Source organism: Aplidium turbinatum, chromosome 17, assembly GCF_918807975.1.
Source record: "Aplidium turbinatum chromosome 17, kaAplTurb1.1, whole genome shotgun sequence".
Taxonomy (NCBI): domain Eukaryota; kingdom Metazoa; phylum Chordata; class Ascidiacea; order Aplousobranchia; family Polyclinidae; genus Aplidium; species Aplidium turbinatum.
The window spans coordinates 9,888,719-9,914,998 of NC_137488.1; the positions used below are offsets into that span (position 1 = coordinate 9,888,719).

The 26,280-nt window shown below is 37.1% G+C and overlaps 1 protein-coding gene across 1 annotated transcript; it reads right to left on the bottom strand.

Moving 5' to 3' along the window:
• Positions 1–359: 359 nt before the first annotated feature.
• Positions 360–11,501, bottom strand: LOC145786753 (WASH complex subunit 3-like). The gene is made up of 6 exons (XM_082598485.1): positions 11,483–11,501; positions 8,620–8,732; positions 2,608–2,772; positions 1,717–1,910; positions 1,537–1,632; positions 360–681 (listed from the first exon to the last, which is right to left on the bottom strand). Exons 2-6 carry the CDS (start codon positions 8,674–8,676, stop codon positions 576–578), a joined length of 618 nt encoding a protein of 205 aa, XP_082454611.1. The 5' UTR covers positions 8,677–8,732; positions 11,483–11,501; the 3' UTR covers positions 360–575.
• Positions 11,502–26,280: the final 14,779 nt, after the last annotated feature.

Genomic DNA, 26,280 nt, shown 5'->3' on the forward strand with positions numbered 1-26,280 from the left:
CGATTCTCGGGGTGTGCACTTGAGCAACGCGCCTGCTCTCCATTCAGCGGCAGCTAATGGATGTCCAAATAACTCCCCGCAACAAGACTTCAACAATTGAAAACTTCACTCAGTCAATCTCGGCGACCGGGCCGCGTCAGTGATTCAAAGTTTCTGCAAGTATGCCAGGGCCCAGGATTAAGCTCTGCAGGAAGCTTTCCCAGTCCGAGGATAAAGATTCAATCAACTGATAAAAACCGAAGATGTTAAACTTCAGTCTCCACAGGGAGCCATGGCCATGACTGAGAAAAACACTGGTTTGACATGGCCTATTTTATCGATTACAACCAAACCTCACAACGCCGTACATTGAGACAATATTCAGTGCCGACAAAAGACTGGTTTTATTCGATTTTTATGATAAATACCTATGGAGTTCAACAAAGTTCACATGACACTAGCTTTTGAATTCAAGCGCACACAACAAATCATAAAATTAATAGGCCTTGCACACAATGTCAAAACCCAATATGAAGATAGCACTAATAAAATAATCTATTGCACAAAATGAATCGTGAAAATGAGCGGAAAGACGTTCAGTCACTGAAATCATCTCCTGAGGACAAGCTTTGACTCTCATTGTCCGATTCGTCACTTTCGTTCGTTGGTGCCACCGCATCCGGCACTGGAGCATTTGGATTGCTGGAAAGAAAGAACGAGTGATAACATTTAAATTGAAGAATGAAGCTTAGATAAATGCAGGTGCTATTTGAATAATAGCGTGCAACGTACTAATGCAGCTGTTACATGCCAGAAATGTATGGAAGTACATCACTTTTTCGATGTCGCCAAACAACTTTGGCCTACGGTACCTCTGTCCAAAATCAATACAAAAAAAAATTCAATAATCTTCATTTTTTTGCCATGTAAATCATCATCCAAATTCGGTTTTGGGCAAAACCAATTGGCCACTTCTTCCCTAGCAGCGATTGCCTTCACTCTTCCATCTCGTTCTGTCCATCGCATCTTCTTTCTTTAGCCCGTCTTTGTCTGCCTCATTCTTCACCTGTTCCTTACAAGTTCTTTTTGGACGTCCCCGTTTCCTCTTCTCATCTACCTTCAAAGTCAATGAATGCCTTTGGAAGAAAACTTTTTTCCTCCCTCCTCAGTACATGTCCATACCATCTTACTCTGTTTGCCCTGGCAAGTTGTTTAATGGTCTCCTCCATCTCAAGCATATCTATCAGCTTTTCAGTCTTTTTCTCCCTTCTGGTTTTTACTCCACACATTGCTCTTTTCGTTCTTCTCAGAATATCCAGTTCACTCTCTCTTAATATCCATGTTTCGCTGCCGTACAATATTGCAATAAATCCTGTGTGGAATTCAATACATCGCGTACCGGTAAAAATATCGTAATGATTATTTTTTACTGTGTATTTCTTTTTTCTTAAAAGAATAAAATTGAATAGTAAAAAGTGTTAACAAGATGGAAATGTTTACATGTACTTGAATATACTTTAAATGTTTCGAAAAATCTAAAGACGAGAATTTGCTTACTCAAGCAGTGCCGGGTCTAAATTTTCCATTTTCATCTTTGCTTCGAACGCTACTTTCGGAACTCCAACATTGAGCATCTTTAGATACTTTGCATACCTAAGCAAAATGATAGTTAGAAGTAGCTCCAAATCGGTGACATTTTAGTTTTGTGCGAACTGTAGAATTCAATGCAGCCCAAACCTTGGGTCATCTTTGACTGTGACAAAGTTTTCAACTGGTTCAGCAGGAGTGGGATCTTCACTGGCCTGAGGAGCAGAGACTTCCTCGTGTTGCTGCTCGTCATCAGCAGGAGGATCATCTGAGGAAGGTTTTGCAGTTTCTGGAGTTTCCTTCTGTACTGCTGCCACATCTTCAAGGCCAGGAATTGAAGCAAGCTATGTAAAAAATAAAAATATTGATATATTGTAGTGAAACATGTTCATACCAGTATTAGAAAACTCCCCCACAAGCATACTGAAGTGTAGATGCTGACTTTGAAATGTTTACCAGAGAGCTAAATTCGTCATGTCACAAAATATAGCAATGAGAATATTAAGACGGTTGTGTAATTTATTCCTGCACATTGTGCATAACACATTATTAGATGTAATACAAAGTGGCCATTTTTACACACTTGTTGCCATGGTTATAATCAGGTGTTGCCAGAGTTAGGATTAAAGTTAGGAAGGGTTTAGCTAAGGGTAAGAGTTAGGGTTTTGATCTTTGCCCAGGACTAAAAAAAATTCCAACATACAAGTTTCTGTTTTCAACAGCTTTAAACTTTTCTCGAATTAGGGAAGAATTCCTTATCTGGCAACACTATTGAGGCTAAATTTACACTATATAGTGTAAATATAGCCACAGCTTACGTAATATCAATAAAGCCAAAATTTTTATGCATACAACATAAAAGTTAAAAAAATTAGCAAACATCCATACTCAGAGCCGCAGCACAAGAAAATTGTGAGAAAAAAAATGTACGGTAGGCCTATTCAGATAATTACAAAACTTTTGTACCATGCAAATACAAAGGTAGGCTACAGTTAAATGTCATTACAGACAGAGCACACATGAGGAGTTTGAATATCTTACTTTGGCTTCTAAAATATTGAGGGCTATTTCCAGTTTCTGTGTTTCCACCAATTGCTTGGCAAGATGTTCTTCACTTACGGCAGAAAAGTTGTTGAGAAAATTTGAAGTATTGATTAAAAAGTTATTCATGAAAGTAACAGATCTTCGGTGGTTTAGAGCAACAACCTTGAAACAATAAGATGATATGCAAATAAAATTCACATTCATTAACCTTTAACTATGGCCTTTATGATACATTTGCTTTTCCTGATACGGAATGGCCCATTTCGGTGAGTCCGATCCATATTCAGTGATTTTTTCAATTTTTTTTTTTAAATGATCGGGTACCGTAGCCTAATTATCATTGCCGTTTTAGGGTTAGGGGTTAGGAACTCACCGAATAGTAGCAGACCCTCCTGATAAAGCATAGGCGCCGAGTTTTCAAAATAGCTGGGCGGGCGAACACATACTGTCACGTCATAAAGGTTATTTTGTGCGTTTTTCAAAAGGGCGATTTTGCTAGGTTGTTGGGCTGGGTCTGCTACTATTCGGCGAGTCCGATTCGGCGAGTCCGATTCGACTAGTCCGATTCGGCGAGTTCCCTATTCGGCGAGAGCCTTTTTCGGCGAGTGCCCTATTCGGCGAGTTTTTGAAATTTTTGAAAGGAAATTATCGGGTACCGTAGCCTAATTATAATTGCCGTTTTTACATAGTTTTAACGTCGCTAAACGTTGAAATTGTGCAGAAAGGAATAAAAATAAAATGTTTGAACTATTAAATTAAAATTCGTCATGTCAGTTCAGTTGTTTTTATTTCTGACCATCATATGAAAAACAATACACGTCAACATAGCAAAGGTGTAAAAAAGGTAGAAGCGACAAAACGCGAACGTTAAAACGTGCTTGTGACCGGAGTAAGTTATTGAGTTGAAAGAAACATACGCGCCGACTTCAGGGGGGGCCGGCGCCCCCCGTAAATTTATGGTTGAGGGGCAACAAAAATGGTGATGACAAGTGGTGTTTCAAAGATAAAACACTTCGCGAAGGAGATTTAGATAATTTAAACGGACTTAAAAAATGCGGAAAGCAAGAAAAGCCTACGTTGCTCTTGCCCGCAAAACAGCAGCTCGCATGGCTATCTCATACGGTATGGAAATTTCAAAGTAGATGGTAGAGTACTGCTGGAATAGTCACGTAACTATTCACTGCAATATTAAGTAAACCAGCTAAATTAGACGGCTTGACGCGCTATTTTCAACGAGATCTTCCCTCTGTGAGATCAATTATGATTCAACAGAACGCATTGTTTTTGCAATGTGTGAGAATTAAATCGAAAACCGATAAAAGAAAAGGTGTTTAATGGTCTTGGTCGCAGATATTGCCTGCATTAACGACGTCTCTTACCGCTATTATCACCTAGCTAACCTGACATCATTGTTTTATGCGGCCGCTAAGGTTTGACATCGACTTTAACGATCATGGAATGTTACGTAATAATAAGAACGATTATATCCTACACGCAAAAATAAAAAAATGATCTCTTTCTGTTTTGTCTCGTGAGCTTTGCATATTGCTCAACAAGTGCACAAAGTTTAGAATTGACAAGAAATCATTGAATTTGAAAATTAAGTTTGAATCACTGCAAATAAACGTATTCAAAACTTTCACTTAAGCCGACGCGATTTCACAATCCGTAATCTACGTCGACAATGATTTTTAGTGCGTTCATTTTGAAAATTGCTGAGCTGGAGACAACAGCTTGTCCCGTGTTAGTTGAACTTGTCTTTTTGAGGTGAAAATCACTTGCGAACATCTCGATCTTTACTCGAGTATAGCCTACTGTATTCAATAAAAGACTATAAAGACTTTCGATAAAAAACAGAAGAGAAAACACTTCGCCGTTGTCAACGCTTTGAAAGTAAGTAATTAGCGAAACGAGGTTAATAAAACTGATACCGGGTTTTCACTCTGCTTGAGATCATGATTTTTTGCGTTTTATTTCGATAACTTCACTGTCTTGATCGTTGTTGTTCACTCGCACGAAAAGGACATGAATCGGCTTGTTTTCCAACAGTTCCAATTATGAGCTAACAATATCAAAATTTTTATGACTAGGCGTACTGCGTGCGTAAAACTAATCCTTTCAAGCAGCGGTTCTAATAAATTCGGTTTGCGACCTATTTGTTAATATAAACACGACACTAAGCTTAATCAAAGACTATTTTAACCGAGTAAATAGCGCTATGGTTATGACGTTATCACCTTTCTCGCCCCCCAAGGTTTTTTGAAAAGTCGGCGCCTATGGAAAGAAATTTGGCACGGTCGCAACACCTTCAGAAAAATTTAAGATATGAAGGGAAAATAAAACAAAGAAAATGTTACAAAAAAATAAATAAATAAATCATGTTTATGTCTGTAAGTTAGCACTTTTGAATAGTTAAAATGATTAGTTTGGATCAACAAATGTGTGGCCTACAGCTTGGATTTAAAAGAAATTATCGGGTACCGTAGCCCAGTTATCCCAACCAGCAAAAATTTCCGTTTTTACATCGTTTTAACGTCGCTAACTGTTGAAATCGTGTAGAAAAGAGAACTTTGCTGACTAGGATACGTTGAAGCTGAGAAACATTCACAGAAGCCCTTCGAATTGTTCCAAGAACCCATTTAGCATAACATTTTATTTGTACATTGATTCAACGTCTGAATACATTATCTTAAAAATGCAACGTATCGTAGGGCTTCTGTGAATGTTTTTCAGTTTCAACGTATCCTAGTCAGCAAAGTTCTCTTTTCTACAGGATTTCAACGTTTAGCGACGTTAAAACGATAGGCCACACATTTGGTTAGCCTTTTCATTCTGTTACTACAATGGGTTCTCATTTGTTGATCCAAACTAATCATTTTAACTATTCAAAAGTACTAACTTATACACATAAGCATGATTTTTTTTGTAACATTTTCTTTGTTTTATTTTCCCTTCATATCTTAAATTTTTCTGAAGGTGTTGCGACCGTGCCAAATTTCTTTCAACTCAATAATTATGATACTTCGGTCACAAGCACGTTTTAACGTTCGCGTTTTGTCGCTTCTACCTTTTTCTACACCTTTGCTATGTCGACGTGTATTGTTTTTGATATGATGGTCAAAAATAAAAACAACTGAACTGACATGACGAATTTTAATTTAATAGTTCAAACATTTTATTTTTATTCCTTTCTGCACGATTTCAACGTTTAGCGACGTTAAAACTATGTAAAAACGGCAGTTGTAATTAGGCTAGGCATACGCGCCGACTTCCGGGGGGGCCGGGGGGCCGGCGCCCCCCGTAAATTTATGGTTGAGGGGCAACAAAAATGGTGATTACAAGTGGTGTTTTAAAGTTAAAACACTTCGCGAAAGAGATTTAGATAATTTAAACGGACTTAAAGAATGCCGAAAGCAAGAAAAGCCTGCGTTGCTCTTGCCCGCAAAACAGCAGCTGATCGCATGGCTTTCTCACACGGTATGGAAATTAAAAGCAGATGGTAGAGTAACTTACGCTGCTGGAATAGTCACGTAACTATTCACGGCAATATTCAGTAAACCAGCTAAATTAGACGCGCTATTTTCAACGAGGTCTTTCCGCTGTGAGACAATTATGATTCAACAGAACGCATTGTTTTCTTCGCAATGTGTGAGAATTAAATCGAAAACCGATAAAAAGAAAAGGTGTTTAATGGTCTTGGTCGCAGATATTGCCTGCATTAACGACGTCTCTTACCGCTATTATCACCTAGCCAACCTGACATTGTTTTATGCGGCCGCTAAGGTTTGACATCGACTTTAACGATCATGGAATGTTACGTAATAATAAGAACGATTATATCCTACACGCAAAAATAAAAAAATGATTTCTTAAAACAGCTCTTTCTGTTTTGTTTCGTGAGCTTTGCATATAGCTCAACAAGTGCATAAAGTTTAGAATTGACAAAAAATCATTGAATTTGAAAATTAAGTTTGAATCACTGCAAATAAACGTATTCAAAACTTTTACTTAGGCCAACGCGATTTCACAATCCGTAATCTACGTCGACAATGATTTTTAGTGCGTTCATTTTGAAAACTGCCGAGCTGGAGACAACAGCATGTCCTGTGTTAGTTGAACTTGCCTTTTTGAGGTGAAAATCACTTGCGAACATCTAGACCTTTACTCGAATATATATCCTACTGCCCTACTGTATTCAATAAAAGACTACAAAGACTTTTGATAAAAAACAGAAGAGAAAACACTTCGCCGTTGTTAACACTTTGAAAGTAAGTAATTAGCGAAACGAAGTTAATAAAACTGATAGCGGGTTTCCACTCTGCTTGAGATCATGATTTTTTGCGTTTTATTTCGATAACTTCACTGTCTTGATCGTTGTTGTTCACTCGCACGAAAAGGAAATGAATCGGCTTGTTTTCCAACAGTTCCAATTATGAGCTAACAATATCAACATTTTTACGACTATACGTAAAACTAATCCTTTCAAGCAGCGGTTCTAATAAACTCGGTTTGCGACCTATTTGTCAATATAAACAAGACACTAAGCTTAATCAAAGACTATTTTAATTGAGTAAAATAGCGTTACGGTTATGACGTCATCACCTTTCTCGCCCTAAGGTTTTATGAAAAGTCGGCGCCTATGAGGCTAGGGTACCCGATAATTTCCTTTTAAAAATTTCAAAAACTCGCCGAATAGGGCACTCGCCGAAAAAGGCTCTCGCCGAATAGGGAACTCGCCGAATCGGACTAGTCGAATCGGACTCGTCGAATCGGACTCGCCGAAACGGGCCATTCCGTGTTGGGCTAGCCTAGTTTTACATTTAAGTTTATGTCTCCTCTAACACGATTGGGAAACAAGTAATAAATATAATTGGTACGCAACAACGTCTGGTCCTGGTAATTTAGTTCCGCATATTTTTTGTGATTGGTATGTGCAGGTTGCGGGAGGAAAACTGCAATACCGTATTAGTTCTATAATTACATTACTATTGTTGACACAACACGATAACACACACACAATACATCGGTGAGTTCATTCGATAAGTCGCTCCTAGCGGGCGCACAGATAAGATACAAGATGCAGTAATGCAACGCAGAAGCGATTTTAGTGCAATTCAGCTCTCGAGAAGCCATCTAGCGATAAACTGCGCTATTGAACCGAGCTTACATTGAATCTACAATTAGAACAGTAATAGAACGAAAGAGCTGAATTGCAACTAATGACAACCAAAGGTTTCATCCGGCCAAACCAACAGGTGTGCACAGTTTAATATCAGTGACGTAACAGACGAAACTGTGATGATTGAGACGACAAAATAGAGCATTTTGGCAGCAGAGTTAATTGATAACATCGTTTGAGAAAATTACTCCTTAAAAGAACAATGCTACGGTTTTTACACCGATTTAACATCTGGCGATGTTAAAACGATGTAAAAGCAGTGGAAATTGCGGTCAGACTTTTGCCACCAATAAGTTCCTCGCAGGTTTGCGCAATTTACTTGATTTATAGCACTGGGCTACGAGTGGCAGAGTGGAGACAAACGGCGCGACTGGACACTTTTGCTCGCTTAACGGCGAATCAACGTTGTTTAACGTTGCATGAATGTAACAATGGCAATAATTGACGAAAACTAATCGCTTAATTAGTAGGGCCTATCATATGGCAACAAAACCCTGCGAATAAGGTAAGTAGGCTAGTATCAGAAGGTGGCAGATGGTTACAGAACAGAAATTTTGGGACTAAAGATTGCATTAAATTTTTTTTTTTAATTCCTGAAATGTCCGGCGGGCGCGGTCCGCCCGGGACTCGGCGCCGGTGTGATAAAGGTTCTACCAAAGCTGAAAATATTTAAGTTACGCCTTCAAATTGATTGTTTTTGTGCTGAAATAAAATAAGTGTTATACTGTTAAATGTTTTCTTTTTGTTTAACTGTTATAAATTTTGGAATAAATTGTAACAAAAAACATCTTTATCTTCAACTTGAGAAAAAATCGAAACATTTTACTCACCTTGTTTAAATCTACAGAGGGACCTCCTAATGGTAGTCCTTCATTAGCATCCCCCATTTTATGTCCCAAGGACTTGAAATATAATAGTGTAAGACAGGGGAGTTTTGAAGCTACTGCCAATAAGAATTCAATAGTTAATATAATGACACTTTTTCAGGCAAATAGGTACTGCAATAAAAGGATGCAACCTAGTTCGTACTATGAACAGTTCGGACCGTCAGTTCGTACCTTGAAAAGAGCGAGAGAAAAAATTTAAAAAAGCCGAAGTTGCTGATCGCAGTTTCCGCAATCATTGTAAAATTTTCCCCCTAAAAAGATCGTGAGAAAAAATAGCTCAAAACCGAAGTCCGCTGATCGCAGTTTCCGCAAACATTTTTCCGCAGTTTCCGCAAACATTTTTCTGCAGTTTCCGCAAACATTTTTCCGCAGTTTCCGCTAACCCTAATTCTAACCATAGACTAATCTATGCTCTAACCCTAACCCTCGCTGATCGCAGTTTCCACAAACATTTTTCCGCAGTTTCCGCTAACATTTACCCTAACTATAGAGTAATCTATGCTCTAACCCTCGCTGATTGCAGTTTCCGCTAACCGCAGTTTCCGCTTACCCTAACTCTAACCATAGAGCAATATATGCTCTAACCACAGTAGACTGTGCTCTAACCCTAACTGATCACAGTTTTCTCAAACATTTTTCCGCAGTTTTTGCTAACTCTAACCCTCAAGTTTGTTTCAAATTGTTTGGGGAAACTCCGATCAGCAACTTCGGCTTTGTGCTAAAACTGCGATCAGCGACTTCGGCTTTTTTTAATTTTTTCTCTCGATCTTTTCAGGGTACGAACTGACTGTACGAATGGTTCAAGGTACGAACTAGGTTGCACCCGCAATAAAACATGGCATGAATAGCCAAAAACACAGTTACAGCGGCATGCAATCACAACCTTTTCTAGAAGAGATTTACAATTACATCGCTGAAGTTATGATATATAATGTAAATAAATGAAAGGCAGTGGCTATTTGATCGGCGCCGGTCTTTGAATCTGAAACACTATTTAACCGGTCATGACGTCATTATATAGGCACTTTTTTTCTTTTTCTCTTTCAAAGCAAAAGACGAGAAGCGCCTATATAAGTTCTAAATTCGACAACTTTATTCAACTCGGTCTGTGGCGCGTATGATATTTCTCCGGTTGCTATTCCAGAAGGAATGAGTTCGATACTACCCGAAAGCGTTCCTTTTTTTCTATTTTTTTTTTTAAACTAAATTTCGACCCGAAGTGCATTTTTTTAGTCAATTTTTAATTTGAGTTGCCTACAGCCCTATTTTTTTATGTCTTTTCAAATGTGAGTAATAAAGTTAGAGTTTTTTTAATTTGCTGGAATTTGAGATTTTCTCTGGGTGCGGTAATTTTCCGTTTGTCTTAAGAGGATGTGACCCTGTTTGCCGAACGATGCATTGATTGATTGAATTTTTATCCTCGGACTGGGAAAGCTTCTTGCAGAGCTTAATCCTGGCAGTTTCGCATACTTGTAGAGGCTTTGAATCACTGACGCAGACCCGGTCATCGAGATTGACAGAGTGAAGTTTCCGATTGTTGAAGTCTTGTTGCCGGGGAACTATTCCATCCATTAGATGCCGCTGAATGGAGAGCAGTCCTGAAATGCGTTGCTCAAGCGCACACCCCGAGAGTCGAACCAGCACCGCTTGATCTTGAAGCTTCTTCGTTCCAGAAGTGACGCGCTAACCAATTGAGCATTTTTGCTCTCAACAAGTTAGTTATAATGCTTCTTTTTAAAAAATGGTGATGGTATGTAAAGCGTCGCTCGGCAAACACGGTCACGGTCAAAAATAGGTCTGTAGGCAACTCAAATTAAAAATTGACTAAAAACGTGCACTTCGGGTCAAAATTTAGTTATAAAAATAAAAAAAGGAACGCTTCCGGGTAGTATCGAACTCGTTCCTTCTGGAATAGCAACCAGAGAAATATCATACGCGCCACGAACCGAGTTGAATAAAGTTGTCGAATTTAGAACTTATATAGGCGCTTCTCGTCTTTTGCTTTGAAAGAGAAAAAGAAAAAAAGTGCCTATATAGTGACATCATGACCGGTTAAATAGAGTTTCAGATTCAAAGACCGGCGCCGGTCAAATAGCGACTGCCTAAATGAAATGTCTTGAAATTATTTCAGCTGCAAAAGAGATGTGTAGGCCTACTTTTTTTTATATATACCGGTACAGTAGAAAAAGTGCACATACTCCATTCAAATTAGTTCACAAACATATAATGTATGGTACTGAAAAGTTTATTAGTACTGTACACTGTACAGTCAATTTGAAAAAGTTTTTTGTATTTGCAGCACTGGTGAGTGGTGATATACTGCAGCCATAACCTCTGGGGTTGTGATAACCTGGTTACTTGAGCATGTAGAGCAGCATCTTTCCTTTGCTGGCTCTTTAAAAACAAACTAAAGCTTGGTTTAATAGCTTTGAAACTCATCTTGCTTTTTGCAACATTTTGTGCAGCGCATTGCAATGTCTGTGTACGAGATTATTATTTTGTATTTATGTTTTCTGAATTAAAATTTATTTTTTAATGCTTTTGTAATTGTGAGTAATTAAGTTCAATTGTTTACATTTTTCAATAGTTTCATATCTTGAAAATTTCTGTAGGTGAATTTTTTCGTTTGCCAGGGAATGCAGGGATGTGACACCACATTTGCCTAACAAAATTACATGTAATCTTCGCTGCACAACCGTTTGCTCAAGTTCACTCAGTCAAGTCTTATTTTAGTGTAGTATTTAGCTTATAATTTAGTTTAAGGATATGACTGATCTGTCAATAACTCATACATCATGGAACATACCATATGTCTCTAGCCATGCAACAAAAAAATAAAAACACAGAGGCGAAACAGGTGCCAAGAATCATTTTTTACTTCTTACAGCTATGGACATATGTTTGAAATAAAAGTCTTAATAATCTTTAGAACAGTCTAACAGGCCACTGGTATTCAAAAGTGACTTTTAACTGTTTGTAATTGAACTTGACTCCCGTGAAAATAAATTCGTATATTTGTATCTGTCTTCTTTTGTTAACTCAAGACAAATCAGCACAAACCAGAGCGGATACGAATAGAAAACGGATTTTCGAAGATTGCAGAAAAAGAGGATCCGGATGAGGACCGCAATTTTGTAAAAACAGTAGCCGGATTGGGAGTTTTTTCGAACAGGTTGATAATAATTAGTAGAAGCTAAATTGAAAACAACTAAAGGAATTATATTGACACTTTTTACTTTCACGGAATCATGCATGGAATAAATCTTCTAAATGATGTAGTTTGGCTCCACTTGACTTTTTGCTTGGCATTGAGTACTTTTTGTAATATTAATAGTACCGTAGGCTATTTATTGTTTAGTTTTTAAGTAGATAGATTTGGTCAAATAAAAATTGTGCTTCTCAAAGGCATACTAATGATACTATAAATGAAATTTTCAAACGGGAATTAAGCATTAAAATGCATACATTTCAAAAAGAATTAGGCTACCGAAAAAAATTTGTTTTCAATGCCGCTGGCAAGGCCCAAAGTCCAATGTTTCATTTATTTTTTTCAAAATGAACAAAAAGTGCAAACACTGCTCAAGAATACGTCACTATCGACAGCAATAACAAAAGCCACGTTACCACTTCTGATGTTTCAACATCAGATCTAATGTTTTAAGCAAACTGTCTGATGTTTTGATGTTGAAATCTGCTGTTTTGATGTACATCAGTGGCGGCTCGTCAGAGGGAATGCGGGACTGCAGCCCCCCCAACATTTTTTTGCATTTGTGAATTATATTACATATAGATAGTTTTGCCATGTTTTTTTAATTTATTTCGCTTGAAGAATTAAAAAAACTCTTAATATTAATTTTTTTTGTAATAAAAAAAAAATTTGTGTTACAAAAATTAATTGGCAACTCTGGGTCTGCAAATTCTACAGGTCCGGTGTTGCTTGTTCTTTTTTTTATGACGTAGTTTTTCAGAAAAAAGTTTTCTAGCGTCACTGAACAAGCGCTGTAGGGACTGCAAATAGAACAGACCCTGGTCAGGGATTCCAACTTTGGTTCAATCAATCAATCATTTTATTTTTCGTCATTAACGCATCCGGGACGAAAAAGATACTAACTACAAAAATCGATATAAACCTACCAGCACGTTAACGAACGGGAAAAGGTGGCAAAACCTTGAAAGGTTTAAAACGTGCCTGAATGAAAAATTATGTAGTAGGCTATATATCAGTAGTTAGCACGGCCACAAAACCCAAAAAAACAAATAGCAAAAAAATAAAACAAAAACAGAGAAGCACACATGTAGTAATGAATGACAGCCTAATGAAAAGTGTTGTGGATTGAATTTGCCAGTTCCAATATTGATGTGGATGAGCAGTCATAATAATAGGATGGAGAAAGAAAACCAGACATAAAAGAAACCCATCCTCAGGCAAAAGCCCGTTTCAATGTGGCCCAGGAGAGCAGGTGTTGAGCTCTTTCTACGGTTAGACTGCACATCACACAGTAGCAGTGGCGGCTCGTGCCATGGGGCTGCAGGGCTGCAGCCCCCCCTGAAAGAAAGAGAAAAAAGGGAAGATATGTTTTCCTCTGTGTTTGTCCGACCCGATTACTTTTTTCACTTATGGATTGCGGATTGAAAATTAAAATATTTAAAAATTTGTTTGGAAACATGGCTTTGGGACAACATTCTTTGCAGCCCCAGATTTTGGATTTCAAGTGCTCTGATTGGCTAAAAAATATCCTTGAAGCTCCACCTCTTTTGGTATTTTACAGAATACATAACAGCAATTTTTGAATCTGTTGGGGCTGCATGGAAAACAGCCCCCCCCCCCTAACCGAATAATTCTACAGACTTTTTAAAGTTAAGTTTTGTTTCGCAGAGTAGCGATGAGACATGACTGTAAATGTGATAGCTGTAGGATTAGGGTATTCAACAGGTTATAGGATGTACCGGTACTAGGGCAAGAAAACAACAGTGCTAGGACAAGAAACAATAGTGCTAGGACAAGAAACAATAACTTACACTGGATCTCGAACCTCAATCGTCTTAGGCTACTGTGTGACTGTGATGTGCAGTCTGACCATAAAAAGAGCTCAACACCTGCTCTCCTGGGCCACATCGAAACCTGCTTTTGCCTGAGGATGGGTTTCTTTTATGTCCGGTTTTCTTTATCCATCCTATTATTGTTATTACAAAGTGGCTATTTTTACACACTTGTTGCCATAGTTACAATCAGGTGTTGCCAGAGTTAGGATTAAAGTTAGGTAGGGTTAATTAAGGTAAGGGTTAGAGTTAGGAATAAGGTTAGGGTTTTGATCTTTGCCCAGTTTTGATCTTTGCATGTGACTCCATGCTGCTGAGGGTTGGTATAGTATTTTCTAGGGCAAGGAACGATAATTGTTTCCACTCAGTGATCCGTCAGGAGTGATAGATAGTTAAGTTAGGTGCTTCACTAGTGTCTGCCCTCTAGGTCTAGTACCGGTATGCTGCAGAAGTGCATCTACATGAATGATTTATCTTCTGAATTAAACGGTCTTTCTGTTGGCTGCTGCATTGGCAACTCCTGTCTTCAATCATTTAATGTATGCTGAAGGCTTGTGTTGTTTTGCATCAAGTGTCAAGGGACTCCAGAAACTCATCAATGTTTGTCAAATGTATGTAGTTTCTCATGACATTATATTTAATTGCAACAAAACTGTTGGTGTTTTATATAAAGCCTAGATGTTGAAATTTGGCTATAATCCGACCATATATAATACGGTATTTAAATAAAAATCGTATCTGCTTTGAGACCCTTGAAATATATTGGAGTAATAATTAACGCTTCTACCTGATGATAAAGACATGAAACGACAATTACGGTCATTGTATTGTTCTGAAAACATGTTAAAAGCAAGGTTTTCCAAACGTTTGATTGCTGTTAAAAATGTGTTGTTTCGTTCCTATTGTATGCCTGTCAACTATGGTGTAACTATCTTCTATCCTTACGTGTTGGATACAATAATTGTTACAGAATGTTGTTTAATCTGCAGAGACGATGCAGCATCACCTCTGCATTCGTTGATAACAATATCACCATTTTTCAAGCTTTCATTTGTAAAAAATTATATCAGTTTGTAACCCGCTGTAACTTGTCTTCCAACCAATGGATATATGAACTAATGCGAACAGACTGTTACTCTCAATCTTTGTATTTGGTACATTACGACTCAGCTCTTCGGAGTTGAGTATCTGCTTTGTTTCTACTTTCATCTTGAGTCTGATGCAAATAAATAAAAAAAAAATGTCATATATATATGGATACTCTTATTTTGACTCTGAATCTACCTTCATTTAAAAAAAATGACAATGATTTCATTTGTCTTAACAGGTTTATGCTATAATAATTTACACTTTAATTGGAACATTTTGCAATTTATATACAATGGATAATTCTGTAATGTCATTGAAAAAAATTAGGTTTTCCCAGTTGTCTCTGCAAGAAAAACTTAGCATCAAAGCACAAGGAAGACCCACTCCAAACCTTGACATTTCCCAATCATCCACCAGTAGAGGTAACCCTTATGCAAGGAAGTTTAACAGAAATGTGTATGATGATCATGACTGGCTGTGTGGCTGCAACAGTGAAAATGCTTTCTTTTGCTTTCCCTGTTTACTGTTTGGTGGAGATCAAGAACATTCCTGGACCAAAGTAGGTGTGAAAGACCTGAAACATCTCAGTAGAAAGACAGAGAAGCATAGTAGATCAACTTTCCACATGAACAATACTTTGAGTCTTTCAGTGCTTGGCAGAGTTAATATTGCTACACTTATAGATTCTGGATATCAACTCTCCATTACTAAACATAATGAAGAAGTAACGAAGAACAGAACAGTATTGTCAAAGATTATAGATTGTATAAAATTTTGTGGCAGATTTGAATTGCCATTAAGGGGACATGATGAAAGTCAAGGCTCAAAAAATCCTGGTGTGTTCATGGGGTTAATTGATTTTGCTTCCAATCTTGACTCACGCTTCCAAAATCATTTTAATTCTGCAAAGGTATTCAAAGGTACATCCAAAACTATTCAAAATGAGCTTTTGGAAACGATTCTTGAGCTTTGCAAAAGCAAAATTAAAGAAGAAATATCACAGTCTGAATTTGTAGCAATCATGTGTGATGAAACTACTGACGTCTCAGAGAAGACACAGATGGTGATTGTACTACGGTATGAAAGTCATGGGAAGCCTGTTGAAAGATTTTGGGGTTTTTTTAATCCTGCTAACCAGACAGCAGAAGCTCTGTCTTCAATCCTATTTCAGGAACTTAAAGTTTTGCTTGGGAGCAATACATCCAAACTTGTAGCACAAACTTATGATGGTGCTGCTGCTATGAGTGGTGCAAGAAATGGTGTGCAATCAAGAATCAAGCAAGTATATAGCAATGCACACTTTGTCCATTGTTATGCACACCAGCTAAACTTGGTTATACAAAAAGCCACTTCGCAGAATACCAGTGTCAGAGTCTTTTTTAACAGTCTTTCGGGAATCCCAAGTTTTTTCTCCAAATCTCCTCAAAGAATGGCTGCTTTGGACCAAGTTGCTCAAAGGCGTATTCCTCGCCCATCAGCAACACGATGGAATTTTAAAAGCAGGACGGTGAATGCTGTATCGGAGGTAAAAGACGCACTTATAGAATGCTGCTCAACTTTGGAACAAAGCAACTCTTCGGTGACTGGCTTTGCTGCTGCTGGTATAAAACGAATGCTCATAGATCCAAAATTTGTGTTTTGGTTAGATTTCTTTTCGAAAATCATGCCTCATGTTGACATACTGTTTGCTCAGCTGCAGTCTGTGGAGCTTGAGTCATTCAAAGTGCAGTGCTCTCTGGATAATTTTCTGTCAGCAATACAAAGAATAAGGGAAGGCATTGCTGCAGACAATGAGTCACCTTCACCCACACGGAGAATGCCTGAATCCCAAATCATTGATGCTAAAGAAGTATGTGATGTTGTCTTAATGCAGTGTCAAGAAAGGTTCAAGTTCACCAATCATCTTGAAGCAAGCACTTTATTTAATTTGAAAAATGCTTCACAATATGCAAGACAGTTTCCAGAAAAAGCTTTAGAAAAATGTTGTGAAGCATACCCTATGTTAATCAAAGACAAGCTCAAACCGGAGCTGTCTGTTCTCTATTCTAGAAATGACATGCATTCAGTGAGTGGACTTGTGCAGCTGCTTTCGTTGCTAAACCTGGAAGGAATGCAATCAACTTTTTCTGAAGTAATAAAGCTAGCTAAAATTCTACTTACCACTCCAATGTCAACAGCAGAACCAGAACGTTGCTTTTCATCACTGAAAAGGATTAAAACCTTTTCCCGCAGCACCATGTGTACTGAAAGACTTTCTGCATTAGCCATGGTGTCAATAGAAAATCGCTTAATAACTGAAACCAAAGATTTCAACGAGAGGGTAATTGACCATTTTGCCATGGCAAAAAGTCGCCGAATGGAATTCATCTATAAATAAAGGTCCGCTGTCCTTTATATGTGATGCTCAGTAATGTGTAGCAAAGAGTAAATGTGGCACCTATGGCTTGAGCGAGATCAATGGTTATAATTACAATATGTGTGTGTGTATTTGTTTGTTTTTGTAATGTTAGGTTCAGTCGTGTTCTCATTGCTTTAAGAATTGGCGCTCCAATTGTTTCTGGAATGAGGAGGCGACTGATTCTTAACTAATTCATCTAGTACTTGTTTTAAAGTGTCAGGTTTGGTGGCCGTGCTTAACTATATTTATCGATGCATATACCGCAATATTAGATCCTTTCATGCACGTCTTAAACCATTAAGGTTTTGCCACCTTTTCCTTTTGTTGGTTTTGTTACTGTATTTCTTTTTTACAATATCATTTCTTTTGCATTCTGTCAAAGAAAAATAATTTGAATTGAACTGAATTATACTTGCCATCCAGTGGGCATTTATACTTGTGATAGAATTGAGATTTTGTCTTTGTCCTTCTGTATTGTGATACATGCAGGGTTGCTAGCTGGCTTCAGCTGGCAAAAGATAATTTTTGTAGGAAAGAATAAAAAATGTTAACTTCCAAGCATTTTTAGTTCTGGAGCAGTGGGTGCATACATGCAGGGTGCTCCAAAAAAGATGTAGCTACGGTTATACTACATGTATACTGCAATATACTGTGTGTGTGCGAAGATTATGTACTTTGTAATGAGATCGTTTTTAACTGCAAAAAGTCGTTTGCTATGTATTTTCTAACTAATCACTTAAAGTTAAATTTAAATCCAATTTCACGGCTCAACGGAAGTCAAATCCAATTTGTAGATAGCGTCAGATACTTGGGTGTATTTCTTGACACGGCAATGTGTGATGACAAGGATATAAACCGACAAGTACGATCATTATACTGTTTTACCAATAAATTAAAATTTTACAAGAGCTCCAGTGAAGTTAAAAATGTTCTCTTCCGTTCATATTGTACCCCAATGTATGCATGTCACCATGGGAAAATTATCACCAACGTGAATTAATCGCTTGCGTGTTGCATTCAATAATGCATTTAGAATTATTCACCATTTGCCCAAACATTATAGCGTAGGCTACGTGAACATCAAGTCTTGTGTAACATTGTATGTCATATAACATTTGATGCATTACAACGGAAAAGGGCCTTTTTTTTGTTGGGTAATGTGAATCATCGTCAAACTCTATTGTTGATTCCCTGATAAGGTATGACTGCTATCGTAACTCAAACTACCTCCTTCATTATAATACCACTATGTAGGCTATGCCGTTACCTAGCCTTGATGGCTGCTATGGCACAGCAGTGATATCAACATTCTAAAGTTTAAATTTCTTTTTATAGTTGGGTGTTTGAACAGATTAAGTATGATATTTCATTTTGAATATTGATTTTTGTTTCGCATGTTTAATTTGTGTGATATGGATCGCATGATCTGAAATGGACGATTGATTAATAAATTTATTGCTTACTTCAGCGTCATTCCTGTGAATGTACTTCTGTTTGTCTTTTGTTTCTGTGTATTTTTTTTGTGTGGATCGTATGTGGACAATCGTGTCCGATGCCGGCGATCGACAATAAATATTTGCAGACAACAAACTGAGCGAACTATTGAGAAAACGACGAAGTGCATAGAACATAGTTTGATTTGTATTTAGCACTGATTTTGAATATAAAAATTTGAAATATTAGTATTTTTCAAGCTCTACAGCAGCATTTTTGACTGTTATTCCACTCCCAAATTTCTTTTGAAAATGCACCAAATTAAATGTAATTGTAAAAAATTTTCTGGGGGAGCCCCCCCAGACCCCCCGCCGTGGGTGTCGCCTTCGGCGACACGCCCGCAAGGTTCGCCTGATATCGCCCTCCAACAATTCTTGGATATGCTGCCTTGCAGCCCCCCCAATTCAGGAGGCCACCAGCCGCCACTGCACAGTAGCCTAAGACGATTGAGGTTTGATATCCAGTTTAAGTTATTGTTTCTTGTCCTGGTGGGTGATGAAATGGATGAGCTGGTAGATGATGATGTGGATGATGATGTCCTGATGGTGTTGATGAAGCTCTCATCCCCTTTTGCAACGTGTCGTGTTGATTATGGAATATTGCGTTTGCTGTTAATATCTACAAACAAAAAAGTACAGCACAAGCAATCGATATTACCGGTATTGTTAGGTGAGCCTAGTCTTTTGTAAATAATTTCGGATTTCTACTAAAATCTTCACAAGAAGCCTTTCTATTGGTAGGTTACTTGGTGCTCTTGCACAAGACGCCCTGTTGGTCAACCGGAAAAAATGATGACGTCACACATATTGGAATAGACTATTATGAAAGAGGAAGAGCGGGGTGGAAATGCACTGAAACACACCGGAAAGAAATTGTCTCCCATTTATTGATTTGTTGTTCAATTTCAACAAATTTGCTATCGTAGGAAAGCACAAGCATAGATCTAACCAACTAAGTTAATACCAAGTCCCAAAATACTACTAGCTCCATCTAGTGGTCACCTAAACTTGACCATCAAAACTTCAACCAAAACTTCATTTTAAATCATAAACAATCTAAATCAAATCCAATTAAAAGAACATGTTACTGTGTATTGAAGTACTAACTTTCATTTTTATATCTCATTTAATATGCGAGCAATCGTTGTTCGAAGACAGCCCCCCAACGAAGCTTTTGCCCAATGCATTTCAATGACGAATCGATCGTCTTTCAGTTCACGCTCTATGTGATCACGATAATTAATTGTCTCCCATTTATTCATTTCTTGCTCAATTTCAACAGATTTGCTATCGTTGAAAAGCAGAAGCATAGATCTAACCAACTAAGTTAATACCAAGTCCCAAAATACTTCTAGCTTCATCTAGTGGCCACCTAAACTTGACCAAATTCAAACCATTATCAAAAGTTTATTTGCAATGATAAAAACATTTTAACGACAACCAATTAAAAGAACATATTACTGTTTATTGAAGGGCTAACTTTCATTTTTATATCTTATTCAATATGCGAGCAATCGTTGTTCGAAGACAGCCCCCCAACGAAGCATTTGCCCAATGCATTTCAATGGCGAATCGATCGTCTTTCAGTTCACGCCCTGCGTGTTCACGATAATTAATTGTCTCCCATTTATTCATTTCTTGCTCAATTGCAACAGATTTGCTATCGTTGAAAAGCACAGGCATAGATCTAACCAACTAAGTTAATATCAAGTCCCAAAATACTACTAGCTCCATCTAGTGGCCACCTAAACTTGACCAAATTCAAACCATCACCAAAACTTCATTTTAAATGATAAACAATCTAAATCAAATCCAATTAAAAGAACATGTCACTGTTTATTGAAGGGCTAACCTTCATTTTTATATCTTATTTAATATAGGAGCAATCGTTGTTCGAAGACAGCCCCCCAACGAAGCTTTTTCCCAATGCATTTCAATGGCGAATCGATCGTCTTTCAGTTCACGCCCTGCGTGTTCACGATAATTAATTGTCTCCCATTTGTTCATTTCTTGCTCAATTTCAACAGATTTGCTATCGTTGAAAAGCACAAGCATATATCTAACTAACTAAGTTAATATCAAGTCCCAAAATACTACTAGCTCCATCTAGTGGCCACCTAAACTTGACCAAATTCAAACCATTATCAAAAGTTTATTTGCAATGATAAAAACATTTAACGACAACCAATTAAAAGAACATATTACTGTTTATTGAAGTGTTAACTTTCATTTTTATATCTTATTTAATATGCGAGCAATCGTTGTTCGAAGACAGCCCCCCAACGAAGCTTTTTCCCAATGCATTTCAATGGCGAATCGATCGTCTTTCAGTTCACGCCCTGCGTGTTCACGATAATTAATTGTCTCCCATTTATTCATTTCTTGCTCAATTTCAACAGATTTGCTATCGTTGAAAAGCACAAGCATATATCTAACTAACTAAGTTAATATCAAGTCCCAAAATACTACTAGCTCCATCTAGTGGCCACCTAAACTTGACCAAATTCAAACCATTATCAAAAGTTTATTTGCAATGATAAAAACATTTAACGACAACCAATTAAAAGAACATATTACTGTTTATTGAAGTGTTAACTTTCATTTTTATATCTTATTTAATATGCAAGCAATCGTTGTTCGAAGACAGCCCCCCAACGAAGCTTTTTCCCAATGCATTTCAATGGCGAATCGATCGTCTTTCAGTTCACGCCCTGCGTGATCACGATAATTAATTGTCTCCCATTTATTCATTTCTTGCTCAATTTCAACAGATTTGCTATCGTTGAAAAGCAGAAGCATAGATCTAACCAACTAAGTTAATACCAAGTCCCAAAATACTTCTAGCTTCATCTAGTGGCCACCTAAACTTGACCAAATTCAAACCATTATCAAAAGTTTATTTGCAATGATAAAAACATTTTAACGACAACCAATTAAAAGAACATATTACTGTTTATTGAAGGGCTAACTTTCATTTTTATATCTTATTTAATATGCGAGCAATCGTTGTTCGAAGACAGCCCCCCAACGAAGCTTTTGCCCAATGCATTTCAATGGCGAATCGATCGTCTTTCAGTTCACGCCCTGCGTGTTCACGATAATTAATTGTCTCCCATTTATTCATTTCTTGCTCAATTGCAACAGATTTGCTATCGTTGAAAAGCACAGGCATAGATCTAATCAACTAAGTTAATATCAAGTCCCAAAATACTACTAGCTCCATCTAGTGGCCACCTAAACTTGACCAAATGCAAACCATCACCAAAACTTCATTTTAAATGATAAACAATCTAAATCAAATCCAATTAAAAGAACATGTCACTGTTTATTGAAGGGCTAACTTTCATTTTTATATCTTATTTAATTCTTATTTAATATGCGAGCAATCGTTGTTCGAAGACAGCCCCCCAACGAAGCTTTTTCCCAATGCATTTCAATGGCGAATCGATCGTCTTTCAGTTCACGCCCTGCGTGTTCACGATAATTAATTGTCTCCCATTTATTCATTTCTTGCTCAATTTCAACAGATTTGCTATCGTTGAAAAGCACAAGCATATATCTAACTAACTAAGTTAATATCAAGTCCCAAAATACTACTAGCTCCATCTAGTGGCCACCTAAACTTGACCAAATGCAAACCATCACCAAAACTTCATTTTAAATGATAAACAATCTAAATCAAATCCAATTGAAAGAACATGTCACTGTTTATTGAAGGGCTAACCTTCATTTTTATATCTTATTTATTATATGAGCAATCGTTGTTCGAAGACAGCCCCCCAACGAAGCTTTTGCCCAATGCATTTCAATGGCGAATCGATCGTCTTTCAGTTCACGCCCTGCTTGTTCACGATAATTAATTGTCTCCCATTTATTCATTTCTTGCTCAATTTCAACAGATTTGCTATCGTTGAAAAGCACAAGCATAGATCTAACCAACTAAGTTAATATCAAGTCCCAAAAAACTACTAGCTCCATCTAGTGGTCAACTAAACTTGACCAAATTCAAACCATTATCAAAAGTTTATTTGCAATGATAAAAACATTAAACGACAACCAATTAGAAGAACATGTTACTGTTTATTGCAGGGTTAAATTTCATTTTTATATCTTATTTAATATATGAGCAAACGTTGTTCGAAGACAGCCCCCCAACGAAGCTTTTGCCCAATGCATTTCAATGGCGAATCGATCGTCTTTCAGTTCACGCCCTGCGTGATCACGATAATTAATTGTCTCCCATTTATTCATTTCTTGCTCAATTTCAACAGATTTGCTATCGTTAAAAAGCACAAGCATAGATCTAACCAACTAAGTTAATACCAAGTCCCAAAATACTTCTAGCTTCATCTAGTGGCCACCTAAACTTGACCAAATTCAAACCATTATCAAAAGTTTATTTGCAATGATAAAAACATTTTAACGACAACCAATTAAAAGAACATATTACTGTTTATTGAAGGGCTAACTTTCATTTTTATATCTTATTCAATATGCGAGCAATCGTTGTTCGAAGACAGCCCCCCAACGAAGCTTTTTCCCAATGCATTTCAATGGCGAATCGATCGTCTTTCAGTTCACGCCCTGCGTGTTCACGATAATTAATTGTCTCCCATTTATTCATTTCTTGCTCAATTGCAACAGATTTGCTATCGTTGAAAAGCACAAGCATAGATCTAACCAACTAAGTTAATATCAAGTCCCAAAATACTACTAGCTCCATCTAGTGGCCACCTAAACTTGACCAAATGCAAACCATCACCAAAACTTCATTTTAAATGATAAACAATCTAAATCAAATCCAATTAAAAGAACATGTCACTGTTTATTGAAAAGCTAACCTTCATTTTTATATCTTATTTAATATAGGAGCAATCGTTGTTCGAAGACAGCCCCCCAACGAAGCTTTTTCCCAATGCATTTCAATGGCGAATCGATCGTCTTTCAGTTCACGCCCTGCGTGTTCACGATAATTAATTGTCTCCCATTTATTCATTTCTTGCTCAATTTCAACAGATTTGCTATCGTTGAAAAGCACAAGCATAGATCTAACTAACTAAGTTAATATCAAGTCCCAAAATACTACTAGCTCCATCTAGTGGCCACCTAAACTTGACCAAATTCAAACCATTATCAAAAGTTTATTTGCAATGATAAAAACATTTAACGACAACCAATTAAAAGAACATATTACTGTTTATTGAAGTGTTAACTTTCATTTTTATATCTTATTTAATATGCGAGCAATCGTTGTTCGAAGACAGCCCCCCAACGAAGCTTTTTCCCAATGCATTTCAATGGCGAATCGATCGTCTTTCAGTTCACGCCCTGCTTGTTCACGATAATTAATTGTCTCCCATTTATTCATTTCTTGCTCAATTTCAACAGATTTGCTATCGTTGAAAAGCACAAGCATAGATCTAACCAACTAAGTTAATATCAAGTCCCAAAATACTACTATCTCCATCTAGTGGCCACCTAAACTTGACCAAATGCAAACCATCACCAAAACTTTATTTTAAATGATAAACAATCTAAATCAAATCCAATTAAAAGAACATGTCACTGTTTAGTGAAGTGTTAACTTTCATTTTTATATCTTATTTAATATGCGAGCAATCGTTGTTCGAAGACAGCCCCCCAACGAAGCTTTTGCCCAATGCATTTCAATGGCGAATCGATCGTCTTTCAGTTCACGCCCTGCGTGTTCACGATAATTAATTGTCTCCCATTTATTCATTTCTTGCTCAATTTCAACAGATTTGCTATCGTTGAAAAGCACAAGCATATATCTAACTAACTAAGTTAATATCAAGTCCCAAAATACTACTAGCTCCATCTAGTGGCCACCTAAACTTGACCAAATTCAAACCATTATCAAAAGTTTATTTGCAATGATAAAAACATTTAACGACAACCAACTAAAAGAACATATTACTGTTTATTGAAGTGTTAACTTTCATTTTTATATCTTATTTAATATGCGAGCAATCGTTGTTCGAAGACAGCCCCCCAACGAAGCTTTTTCCCAATGCATTTCAATGGCGAATCGATCGTCTTTCAGTTCACGCCCTGCTTGTTCACGATAATTAATTGTCTCCCATTTATTCATTTCTTGCTCAATTTCAACAGATTTGCTATCGTTGAAAAGCACAAGCATAGATCTAACCAACTAAGTTAATATCAAGTCCCAAAAAACTACTAGCTCCATCTAGTGGTCAACTAAACTTGACCAAATTCAAACCATTATCAAAAGTTTATTTGCAATGATAAAAACATTAAACGACAACCAATTAGAAGAACATGTTACTGTTTATTGCAGGGTTAAATTTCATTTTTATATCTTATTTAATATATGAGCAAACGTTGTTCGAAGACAGCCCCCCAACGAAGCTTTTGCCCAATGCATTTCAATGGCGAATCGATCGTCTTTCAGTTCACGCCCTGCGTGTTCACGATAATTAATTGTCTCCCATTTATTCATTTCTTGCTCAATTGCAACAGATTTTCTATCGTTGAAAAGCACAGGCATAGATCTAACCAACTAAGTTAATATCAAGTCCCAAAATACTACTAGCTCCATCTAGTGGCCACCTAAACTTGACCAAATGCAAACCATCACCAAAACTTCATTTTAAATGATAAACAATCTAAATCAAATCCAATTGAAAGAACATGTCACTGTTTATTGAAGGGCTAACCTTCATTTTTATATCTTATTTATTATATGAGCAATCGTTGTTCGAAGACAGCCCCCCAACGAAGCTTTTGCCCAATGCATTTCAATGGCGAATCGATCGTCTTTCAGTTCACGCCCTGCGTGTTCACGATAATTAATTGTCTCCCATTTATTCATTTCTTGCTCAATTTCAACAGATTTGCTATCGTTGAAAAGCACAAGCATAGATCTAACCAACTAAGTTAATATCAAGTCCCGAAAAACTACTAGCTCCATCTAGTGGTCAACTAAACTTGACCAAATTCAAACCATTATCAAAAGTTTATTTGCAATGATAAAAACATTAAACGACAACCAATTAGAAGAACATGTTACTGTTTATTGCAGGGTTAAATTTCATTTTTATATCTTATTTAATATATGAGCAAACGTTGTTCGAAGACAGCCCCCCAACGAAGCTTTTGCCCAATGCATTTCAATGGCGAATCGATCGTCTTTCAGTTCACGCCCTGCGTGATCACGATAATTAATTGTCTCCCATTTATTCATTTCTTGCTCAATTTCAACAGATTTGCTATCGTTAAAAAGCACAAGCATAGATCTAACCAACTAAGTTAATATCAAGTCCCAAAATACTTCTTGCTTCATCTAGTGGCCACCTAAACTTGACCAAATTCAAACCATTATCAAAAGTTTATTTGCAATGATAAAAACATTTTAACGACAACCAATTAAAAGAACATATTACTGTTTATTGAAGTGCTAACTTTCATTTTTATATCTTATTCAATATGCGAGCAATCGTTGTTCGAAGACAGCCCCCCAACGAAGCTTTTTCCCAATGCATTTCAATGGCGAATCGATCGTCTTTCAGTTCACGCCCTGCGTGTTCACGATAATTAATT